Source organism: Rhinopithecus bieti, unplaced genomic scaffold (genome assembly GCF_001698545.2).
Source record: "Rhinopithecus bieti isolate Rb0 unplaced genomic scaffold, ASM169854v2 scaffold_2077, whole genome shotgun sequence".
In the NCBI taxonomy this organism is placed as follows: domain Eukaryota; kingdom Metazoa; phylum Chordata; class Mammalia; order Primates; family Cercopithecidae; genus Rhinopithecus; species Rhinopithecus bieti.
The window spans coordinates 1858692-1870943 of NW_016803882.1; the positions used below are offsets into that span (position 1 = coordinate 1858692).

The 12252-nt window shown below is 35.7% G+C and overlaps 1 protein-coding gene across 3 annotated transcripts in view; it reads right to left on the minus strand.

The window, feature by feature from the left end:
• Positions 1 to 3508: 3508 nt before the first annotated feature.
• The window catches only part of PURG (purine rich element binding protein G), a 41329-nt gene continuing 32585 nt past the window's right edge, over positions 3509 to 12252 (minus strand). Inside the window, exon 2 of one of the 3 annotated variants that reach the window (XM_017857233.1) lies at positions 3509 to 3881. In XM_017857233.1, coding sequence (XP_017712722.1) covers positions 3846 to 3881 — 36 coding nt within the window. In that variant the 3' untranslated portion in view covers positions 3509 to 3845. Of the gene's footprint in view, positions 3882 to 5667; positions 6558 to 12252 lie in introns of those variants that run through there. The other 2 variants (XM_017857226.1, XR_001882451.1) reach the window with 2 other exon arrangements.

Genomic DNA, 12252 nt, shown 5'->3' on the forward strand with positions numbered 1-12252 from the left:
AAAAAAAAAAATTAGCTAGGCATGGTGGTGTGTGCCTGTAGTCCCAGCTACTTGGGAGGCTGAGGTGGGAGGATTCCTCAAGCCCAGGAGGTTGAGGCTGCCGTGAGCTATGATCGCATAGGCAGTCCAAACTGCCTTATTCCTTTCAACTTCAATAGATGCATCAGCACCCTCTCCCATCTCACATGTATGGCCATGTGGAAGTTCCCATAGGACCAGCTGAAGAAGAAGGGAAAAGCCTGAACTTGGTTGATAGATGAGGTGGGTCTGTATGTAGATGCAAACTGAAAACTGGTGAGGTGGCTTTGAAAGACAGTGGAGAGGGAGAATCTTCCCAATGAGCAGAGGTGCAAGCAGTGCACCTGGTCATCTACTTTGCAAGAAGGAAGTGGCCTGGGTAAGCATATTCATAGTTCCTGGGCAGTGATCAATGGCCTGGCTATTTGGCCAGGAGCCCGGAAGGAAAAGGACTGGAAGATTGGGTCTAAGAGGCCTGAGGTAGAGGCTTGTGGGTGTACATATGGGAGCAGGCATACACTATGAAAATTTTTTTTTTTTTGAGATAGAGTCTTACTCTGTAACCCAGGCTGCTGTGCAGTGGTGCAATCTTGATTCACTGTAACCTCTACCTCCCAGATTCAAGTGATTCTCCTGCCTCAGCCTCCCGAGTAGTTGGGATTACAGACGTGCACCACCACGCCTGGATAATTTTTTGTTGTGGTATTTTTAGTAGAGATGGGGTTTTACTATGTTGCCCAGGCTGGTCTCCAACTCCCGGCCTCAAGTGATCCGCCCACCTCGGCCTCCCAAAATGCTAGGATTACAGATGTGAGCCACCATACCCGGCCCAGACTGTAAAGAGTTTTGTATCACATGTTAATGTCCACCAGAAGCCATCCATCATGGGAGAGGTATTGAACAACCAAGTTGACAAAGTGACTCAGACAGTTGACCTGAATCAGACTGCCATTGGCCACCTTGGAATTGGCAGGATGGGCACATCAACAGAGTGGCTATGGCAGCAGAGACAGAGGCATCCAACTAAGGGACCACTTCCCAGCAGAGGAGGTAGGTGGTGTAGGTAGAACATGAAAACCACACCATCCAAAAACTAGCATCACAGAATGGAGAAAGAGCCCGTGAGTCAGTTATGCTCCCTGTAGAAGGAAATCTGAGAGATGCATTTTCATGGCCACCACAGACTCCTATTGGCACTGAACAGCTCTAAGTCTCCACCTAAATGGCCCACAGATCCAGCTGTGGTGCTCTGAAATCTATCATCACGTTTGCCCTGCGGGTGGGCTCCTCCTAGGCTGCTCCCAGCCAATAACTGAGTGTGACAGGGATACTAAGCAGGTTGAACCCGCAAGATGCTGGCCTCTTCTGAAGAGTGACTTTGGCTCAAGGACTCCCCTAGGCCTGGCTGAAACTTGTTTATAATTGCACTGCAGTCTAAGAAGTAACTTCCTTCCTACCTCCTTCTCCTTTTCTCCTCTCTTCTCCTTTACAGGGGGCGGACTTGCATCTGAGTCTGATGTCTCCTCCACTGGCTCCTTCTCCATTTTCCCTCACTGGCATTTCCTCTAATAAATCTCTTGCACATCTAATTCCATATTGGCATCTGCTTCTTGGAGGACCCAGACTAACACAGATGGCATGTATACATGCTGGTGGGTGTCTAAGGCAGAAAGGCAACTATGTCAATCTTGCATGCTAAGTGTAGTCAACTAGGAGCAGCTGCCAGGAGAGTGCTGAGTTGAGAAAGACTCTAGAGCTGTATCTGGCCATTTGAAATAAATACTATGGCCTACTTTTTTTTTTTTTTTTTTTGAGACAGGGTCTTGCTCCGTCACCCAGGCTGGAGTGTAGTAGCATGACCACAGCCCGCTGAAGCCTCGACCTCCTGGGCTCAAGTGATCCTCCAGCCTCAGCCTCCTGAGTAGCTGGGACTACAGGTACATGCCACCAAGCCCGGCTAATTTTTAAATTTTTTCTAGAGATGGAGTTTCACCATGTTGCCTAAGCTGGTCTTGAACTCCTGGGCTCAAGCAATCTGCCTGCCTCGGCCTCCTAAAATGCTGGGATTACAGGTGTGAGCTGCTCCCAGCTGCTATGGTTTATTGACAAAATCTACCATTGAGGGTTAAGGGAGGAACATCTTGATCTTTCACCAGTCACCTCTGCTGAATTTGGATGTTCCCTAAATCTCTGTCAAGAAGGGTCATGGTCAGAGAGCTATTGTATGTAAAACTCTTGTTAATGATGAATGATATTTATAATGAGAGTGAATGATTAATGATACTTAATGATTAATAATAATGATTATTTAAAAAAAGGCCAGGCACAGTGGCTTATGCCTGTAATCCTAGCACTTTGGGAGGCCAAGGCAGGAGGATTGCTTGAGGTCAGGAGTTTGAGGCTGCAGGGAGCTATGATCACGCCACTGCACTCCAGCTTGGGAGATACAGTGAGACTCTATTTCTCAAAAACAAACAAACAAAATAATAACAATGATTATACAATAGTGTAATGATATGATTATGTAATATGATTAAAGATAATGCTTAATGATGAATGATATTTATAAAACAGTAGTCTATCATTGAAAATCCTAAAGTGATACTAAATGCAAGATAGTATGTGGCTTAATCATATAAGCAATAATTTTCACACTGAAAGATGGTGGGTCACATGCAATCTAGAAAAAAAAGATTTAAAGCATAAGGATTTGTTAGTGGTTTCCGTCTCTGACTTGGGGTGACTGTGCTCTGAGCCAATACGCTGATGAGGTTATTCCTGTTTTCTTGGCAGGTCTGTATCATGAAGCCCATCATAACATGATGCCATTCATGAATATTAGTCATTTTCCTTTATCTGATTTTATACTTGCCAATCAATGTTCTGACATTCAGCAGGTTTTAGAAGTAGATTTTCCAGCTGGGTGCAGTGGTTCATGCCTGTAATCCCAGCACTTTGCAAGGATTGCTCAAGCCTAGGACTTGAAGACCAGGCTGGGCAATATAGGGAGATGCTGTCTCTACAAAAAGTAAAAAATTAGCCAGGCATAGTGTCATGTGCCTGTGGTCCCAGCTATTTGGGAGGTTGAGGTAGGAGGATTGCTTGAGTCTGGGAGGTTGAGGCTGCAGTGAGCTGTGATCCTGCCATTGCACTATAGCCTGTCTAAAAAAACAAACAAAAAAAAAAAAGCAGATTTTCCTACTGGAAAGAGAATGTGCTGACCAGTTGACATAGGTATTCCAGTCTGTCTAGCATTTGATTTCTTTCCTTTAAAAAAAAAGTCTTTTATAAATTATAAAATAATACAAGCTTATCATGAAATAACATTCAAAACGTATAAAAGCAAACTTCAAAGTTCACTTCTTATGCACATCTTCTTTCCAATCCACTCCCTGGGTGTACCACTTTATTTTTTGTTGTAAGTTAATTGGTTTCTCCATTGAATATCTGATATTCAAGATGTTTTCTTTATGACCTTGTTTAAAAGGAATCTCTTGTGAATTCACTCAGAATGAACTAACAAAACTGAGTTTCTTTTTTTTCTTTTCTTTTTTACTTCTTCCTTTATCAAAGTCTTCTTAGCTACAAAAAAACCCTGACCTTCCAAATACACAAAACTGAGGGCCAGCCTTTTTATTCAGTCCTTTTGATCTTCACGTGCCAGTGTTCTGTTAAGTCTTTTATGATGGGAAACTTGCTTCACGAAAAGTGTAAGACGAGAACAATTTGGCAGAATATGTGTAGCGCTGAGTTCACTGCATTTCATGATTTATTCGGTCCTATGAACTACCACTCTCTTATTTTGTGTGTATTGTATTACTTTTTAGTTATTTTCCAAGAGTCTTTTCACCTCCCTTGAATCCCTGCCAAGGATAAAGGATAAAGTAGGAGTTAAGAAAAATAACTTTAGTCCTGGTGTAAGTCAGTATGCACCTAGTTCAACAGTTTTTTAAAAAGATCTCATGAAGACAAATCTGAAATGATGTAGACTGCAGATTGGCTTTTATTATTATTGGCCATTTTCAAACTCAAAGCAATTTCTGACGAGAAAATTACTTCCCTAATACAAGTACTGTTATGCTTTTAGTGTACATGGAATTTATTATAAAAGAGTTTCCTTACTGGAAAGAGAACATTTAGGTCTGTTTTTGAAAATGCTTTCCCATAAGGATTTAGGGAAAACACCTTGAGCATAAGATCGCTAAGGGAAAATTACTGTTTTAGGAACAGAAAAGACAACTTACCAAAATAATGCTAATAATGCTATAAAAATAGATATAATTATGTAATTTTAAAATGGTTTCGCATAGAGAGGGACTACATTATTTTTATAGAGGAACCAAACTTACAAAGTATATTCATGTTATTTAAGGCTAAGATTTTTTAAAATTTCGCTACTACCAATGAAAGCTGAGAAGCATTTTTCAGGATAATCTTTTTGATGGGACAAACAATGATGAAAATTAATACAGAAATCTGGTTGACTGCGGGTGTAAAATTAGAGATATTTTCATGTAGATTAAACAGATTTTTCTTCCAAAAGAAAATGTGGAATTACTTTGTAGCACATTTATTATTTACCAGTTTTCATAAAATGGAATACAGTTAAGGTAGTCACAAAATATATTGTAGAAATATCTTTGGTAAGAGGCTGTGATTTAGTAAATACTGCATTTATTTCAGATAGTCACAGAAGTAAGCTTAGGTTCACACTGGCACTATTCTCTAAACTTCATTTTCTGATGTTAGAAGTTAGACACAATTTAATAGCTATTTAAGGCAAAAATTACTGGGCCTGAAACTCTTTATATAATAAAGAACCATAGTAGTATGGGAATATCATCTCAGTCATCATACCTGCTAGATTATTAGACCAATAGGTTTGATCATCTTCTATTTAAGGTCAATGATTGTTGCTCAAGGAGCTTTAATACATTTGTTTCAATTTTTTCTTTTCAAATTTTAACATTACCCATGAGTTAGGCAAAGTACCAAGGTCGGAATGCAAATTCACATAGTGCCTTTATATTGAGTTTATCTCTGGCTTGGGAGAAACAGCCCTCTGCCCTCATGAAGATATTGGCAGGTTCACTTGGCCTTCTGTTACGATTTAATAGAGATGCAGAAGCTAAAAATCCAATAAAACCATTGCCATGAGTTTATCTATTATGACATTCTGGCATATGATGTCAGTTTGTCCTGGAAAATTCAAAATTAATTTTTTGTCACTATTTTCATATATGGGGAGTGAACTTTTAATATCAGCATATAGAAATGGCCTTTTCAATGTCATATGAGTTGCAATAAAGGTTTTGAAGGCATACTTGCTTTCATGCAAATATTATCTCCTGGCTCAACCAGGTGCTAAAACCTTATTAATAAATTACAAAATAGATAAAGGCACTGTAATAGACTGGATTGGCACATTTTTGATCTTCTCAACTTACTCATTTCCAGTTCTGATAGGTCTAGTTTCTGTAGATCCTACCTAAATATGATTTTGGAAGCCAGACAAACTGCATTTAAATTTATAAAGATACCATGAATTGGGGGGCACAAATGATATAATGAAATAAACACAAAATCAACTTCTGGGGTCCAACAGAGCTGAGATGCTTTCTGTAAAATAATTAAGAATCCAAACTAATCACACATATAAACAAGTTTATTAGATTGTCAGTGATATTTTGAGACAAATTCAAGTTATTTTATTTTACTTCATATAAACAGAGGAAGGGAGGAAAGTTTTAAACTTCAAGCTTTGTTCAGCATGTGTGCAGTTAGCATCCACAAAAGCACCATTGGGTATGGGAGAATTAGCACCACAGAATTTTAGGACCTAACTGTTAACATGCATCACTGAAAAACTTGGAACATAAAAACTGAAGTAGTACGTGGTATGGTCTATTATAAACAATACAAGGCAATTTATGATTTGTTTTCATACAGTACAATCACAATAAATGAAAACCGTTTAAGAACAATACGGGACAAAAACCACCTTGTACCCTGTTAACACTAAAGCAGTTACAGATTTAAAAAAATGTTTCTGGTAAGAGGCAGTGGGTTGAAATTATCCCTCCCCCCTCAATTTTTAAATTCAGAGTTATATAGTTACATGATCTCTTAAGAAAGTATTTTCAAATCTATATGTCTCTCTATCTCAAGGCTGACAAATGGTGGTTTGAAAACGGAAAGGCTTGATGAATTAAAAAAAACAAAACCCAAAAACTAGATAGAGTCGAAAAGTACTTCAATGTGGTGGAAATTATTCCACATAAGATCAGTTTGGAAATGATGCCAGTGGTGTTGATACTTGTCTTCCCTTCCGTGGAGGAATGTCAAGTACTGAGGCCTTGCATTCATGATGAACTTCAGTTCATTTCTTTCACCGAATGCCTTTATTCTGAGGTGTAACATAAGAGATTTATTCCTTATTCCTCAACTGTTTTTGTAGTATCATGGGGCTGCTCCTTATGCTTGATTTGACAACAGTGAAAAAGGTTGATATTCTCTCTGGATTTGGGGTAATTTGTGAGCTAAAGAAAAAATATTAATTTGAATTTAGCAAACATGAAGTTTTCAAGGGAGTTCCACTATTTTCACAGTACAAACCCATAATTAAACTCGTTGAAAACCTTTCTGTTAGAAAGCATGTAACAAACCCTCAATTTTTAGTTGTGTCTAGGCCAATTTTGGCATATTTGAAGCTACTGCATAAGAAATGTGTAATAAGGATTGATAGATACAGGTATATTCAGATCTCAATGCATTGATGCCACGGAAAATATAATTTTACTCACCAAGAGAAGAATATACCTTGAAGCATCTATGCAGACACATGAATCAATCATGTATCTGCCCAACTTCTAATTCTGGAATAGTGATAACAGGGTCATTTAGGAAAAAGTACTCAATTACAGTACGGCAGCAATTTTATGTTGTATATATTTAACAGCAAAACATTTTTGAAAATAGAAATCAGTACTATATGGTAAGTTTACAATTCACCATTTCTATATTTGTAATACATGCGTTTATTTGTTTCCCAAGTTTTAAAAAATCCCACTAGGACCAACATCTTTCAGAACAACAATCTAACATTAAACAAAACTTCCTAAGGAAAATATTTAGCATCACAGAGAGTTGAGAAACGTCTGTTACTCAGCATCACAAAATACTCAGTAGGTCTACATTGAAGATTGTTCATGCCATGACATTAACACACCTTTGGGTTAGTATATCCTATTTTTAAAAGAAAACAAAGAACCAAACCAAAACAACTGACATGGAATTTGTGTTTGGTCTCTCCCCTTCACAAAGACAGACCTCTGATAAACTTGACTCCTTTCTATATCATGTAATGATCAGACTGTCTATGAAACTGCATGTACAGTTAGCAAAACATTTAAAATTAGAGATGGAAAAATGGCCACCACAGAGAATGACTTAAAGATAAGGAAACTTATAGAAAATGTGTTTTGTAAAAGTGTACTGCCCCTCAAGCAAAAAAGAAAGTGGAGTTCGTCCACTTTGAAATATTTTTCTGTTGAAAACATTTCTTGGATAAAAGCCTATCCTTATGAATGTCAGAAAGATGTTAAGGTTTAACTTGAGAGGGTTGAACTCTTTTGAAAAAATTATCCTATGCTTTTTCTGCTGAACTAAATTCTTTGTATAAATCAAGTACTAATTTTCTGAAGAGGAAACAGCTATACACAGCAGCACATTCATGCTGATGATTTAAATTTGATAGTTCACCAGGTGTGGCTGACTTGAGCAAAAAAGAAACAAACAGATGTTTTAATGTTTTAGAATTACACTAAAAATCTCACCTAAAACAAAATTGAATTATAATGGACCGGTTTCATGATTGCCTTTACATTTGATCAACATTTCAAGACAAGGTAGTACCAATTAAAAGTAAGATTGAAAATAAAACTGTCCAAAATTGTTCAATGCAAAACTCTTCAAATTTTACATTTTAAAATCTCAAATGATTGTAGACTAACTTAGACTAACAGTCTTATTATCACATGTACTTTCGTTATTCTTGAGTTTTATGTCTGTATTGTTCATTGGTTATATCGTTAACAATTTTTCTGTTAAGTTACAATAGTTTGAATTAACACATTATACTATAAGAGGCTTTAGAAAAACATGTAACTAGGATAAATTTATAAAAGGATAAAGAATAACTTAAGGGATTTTTGACATATTCTATACAGACGAATAGCTAGTTCAAGGAAATAAAGTGCCTTCTTTTCAGGTAATTAATTTATCATTAAAATATTTTAAGGCTTTATAAGAAACTCAATGCTATCAGAAGTTTGATAGTATATGGAATTATGTTATTAATTAGCATTCTTTTATAGCTTTTATTTCATGTAATCTTCAATCCATAAGATATTAATAAATTTTAATAATTAGCAGCTTAAAATTACAAATTTGAATTGTCAATTCTGAATTCATTTTGTGGGAAAAATATTTCTAAATGCTGTGATAGACTCATGTTGCTTGTGAACAATAAGTTTATGATGTAATATACAGCAACCAATGCCCCTCAGAAAATTCAACAGAATTTTTAATCCCATGGCAAACAAAGCCATCATTTTATTCATTCATTCATATATCCTGCTATCTTTACATTTAAAATGATCATGCAGGCCTAAACAAAAAAGGCCAGAGAAAACCTAAGGTAAATTTTTCAGGTACAGGCACAATGAATATTTTTTATTGCAACAGCTTATGCATAATCTATATTGGTGCCAAAATCTAAAGTTAAGCATTTATATTTATTTTTATTTTGCTTCTACTACCCATGGGTGCATGACAGTAAAATACTGGTAACCTAATAGAATGTACGTGTATGTGTATATATATATATAAAATAGCTTATATATATGTGATACCCATAATAATACAGAATTCTGATTCTTCCAAGTCTTGTCATTTCTCTTTAGGGGATATGGGTGTGTTTTAAGCACTTCTGTGTACTTTAGTTGCCTTGGCAGCTCCAGAGTTTAGATAAATTATGACTACATGGACATCAACTACTCAATTATTTATGACCAATGAAAACTAATTAAAATGTTAGAATATTCTTTTCCAGGAATTCAGTTATTTTTATCAGAAAATTACTAAAATCAAGCACAAGATTAAGTGGTCTTGATAGTTAAAACATTCTTCTGGTTACCACTGGATTAATTTAAAATGGTTCTTAAGTTAAAGGTTTTGAAGTTAGGATAGAGGAGGAAAGCTAAAACTCATTGCAAAGAATGGTTTAAGTTAAACATTCCATGTAATTACCAAAACAGGAATTACCAGTAGGAAAAAAGTGCTAGTCTTAAAATTGGGTTTGGTTTTGACTCTAAAGCCTAGTAAGAATAATTACTGGGAATTAGAAAAAAATCAAATGGCATTAACCTTTATAATTGCACATTCCTTTACCAAAGTGCCACAAGTTGCCAAATGTTTTTCTAAAATGCACAATGCTACTTTTCAAAATCTAAATACATATATAGTTTTACTTTTTCATACCAGTATAGTACAGATTCATACATTTAGCACAAATATAACCAAGAAGATGATACTTTCTAGAAACAGTATAGTCTTTGTTTTTTGTTTTAAACAACTGTTAAGAGCCTTTGTGATTATGAGGATTCAAATCCAAGTACTATATAGTTAAAGCGTTACCATACAACCTGAAAACATCATGACAGTTTGTTTAGGCAAATTTTAGTAATACTCTGCCATGCAATGCACATAAGTCACATGTGTTTTCCTTTAAAATAAAAAAAAAAAAAAAAAAAAAACCACACTGGTTTAATTACCCTGTTTTTATCTACTTGTCTACATATACATCTTGTCTTCAATCACTGAACTGACAATATATGTAACAATCAAGTTTTGAAAACAGTATTAAACACTGAAGTTTCTAGCCTTAACTGGTTATTCCTATAAAGTCCAGCACAAATGTCTGATGCATGGGTTATTAATTTTCATGCTTCTATTTCTTTACTCTAAATAGAAACACTAAATGGAAATGTTCAGAGATAATATAATGACAAAAGGACAGTAAAGAACAAAGCACCAACATGTGGAACAAGCAAAATAATATGCAACTGTGTGGAGGTTCTCCATGTTACCTAATTTGGCAAATCAGGGATGACAATAAAAAATGAAGATCTCTTACTCATGTAATAATCATATTGATATACATTTGCAAATAAATGGAATGCACAGAAAGTTAAATTTTGAATATTTTTGTTGTTTCTGAGTGTGATAAAACTAGAGTTGCCTCATTATAAATTAAGATTCTCCCCCACCCCAAAATTCTACTGTTCAGAGGAGAGACAGAATGTAAGATTATGATTCTCTGTGACAGATGACCTGGGCTCTGCTATGCCACAGGCTAAACTCTGTGGTGTAGTGCCCCATTTAACTAGGGTGAAAGCTGGTAAGAACATAAAAGTACTAAAGTTAAAATTAGGATTAGTTCATAGTCAAAGAACATTAAATAACTGTCTAAATGGGTCCCTTCCTTAAGCATCTGAATCTTAGGTATAAGAATGACTATATAAAAGCATCTTAAAGACATGGCCCATTCTATAAATTCATCTTTTGAGGGTGTACAATGGGATATAAATTGGCATCCTCATCTTCTGAGATAATTAACAAACTTTAAAAACATAACTAAAATCAGAAAAGATCAGGCACAATAAATCACTGATAGCTCCCCCGAACCCAACATACTGGTAGGTTAATCACAGGACAGATATTCATCTTATTTAACAAACCTTTCTACAGTTTCTGAGTATTAGAATATAATCCATTGTTTGTGAATAATAGTCTTGGATAGTTTCAGCATTTAAATATTGGAGAAATACTTCTGATAAACATTGAAATACAGAAACTCTTAATAGAAGCTGCAGATTTATAGAAACTTCATAGTATGTGTGATATTCCAACTATATTTAGCTCACATAATACCCAAAATAATATAAGATTCCACAGTTTATCTTGTTAATACACACAGGTATTTTCTCAACTTTGTAAAAGCTAGGCAACTGTATTTACCTAAAATAGCTTTTCCCTGGTAGTGGTCCTATAGTGTTGACATAAATACTGAACATACCTATGAGAATCATTTCCACCCTATCATTTAATGTTGTTTTCTTTTATTCAGCTGCTTTATAGCTCTTTCCATTTCCAAAATGCTTCACAACGAATTATAACAGTTATTTCTCACTGTATCCCAATGAACAAGGCAAAGTTAATACATTGCTTGTGCAGTGGTTCAGGTGCACAGGTTGATAATGATCCTATGTAACTTCTCTGCTCTCTGGGCAGTTATCTAGCATTGTCCATGTTGTGAGAACCTATACTGTATGCTCTTTGGGGCCAAAGACTGGATCTTGTTGTCTGCTATATTATCCAGACCCAGAGAAACTGTTAGTTCACACCACAGGCAAAATAAATATCTATTGATTTAAAGAATGAATGAGAAATGAGAGTAGAAAACAGAAACAAAGAACTTCACTGTAACACTCTCCTACCCCCAACCCCACAAAAAGCTGTGCTGGTTCACTTTGGCTTCACCCATACAATGGGGTGGGTAGCATTACTTGTCTTAAGGAATAGGGTATTACTCACTCTTGAAATGGTACTCTTGAATTGGGTAGTATTACTCTTGAATAGGGTAGTATTACTCACTCCTGAATCGTTATGGCAAAAACCATATGATATGTTTTCCAGAGTACCAATGACACAATTGACTATTACTACAACTACTTCTAAAACTCTGAATTACTCATCTTTACCTTTGCCAAGCATTTAAATTAAAAGTTGTGCATCTGGTAGACTATTCTTTTCTTAAGCTAATTCAGGCATAATGAATCAAGGAAATAATCCTCAGAGCTGCAATCATTAGCATGAATATGGAGAATATCAGAGAGAATGAAAAGACAGTTACACACATACACAAAGTGGATCTGGGGACTACTGGTTCTTCATTGTTTTGGAAATTAGGGCAGGAAAGCTAAGACCTGTAAAAAGATAACAATTATATTGAACTATTGAATACTGAGAGATAAGACTTGATGATGTTGAAAGTCTCTTCTAGCTCTAAAATTCTGTATTATGCTAACTAGCTCTTCCTCTGATAAGATGTGAATCTGTACAGTATTCAAAATAGATTTTCTTTTTTTTTTTTTAAAAAAGGATAGTTGAATC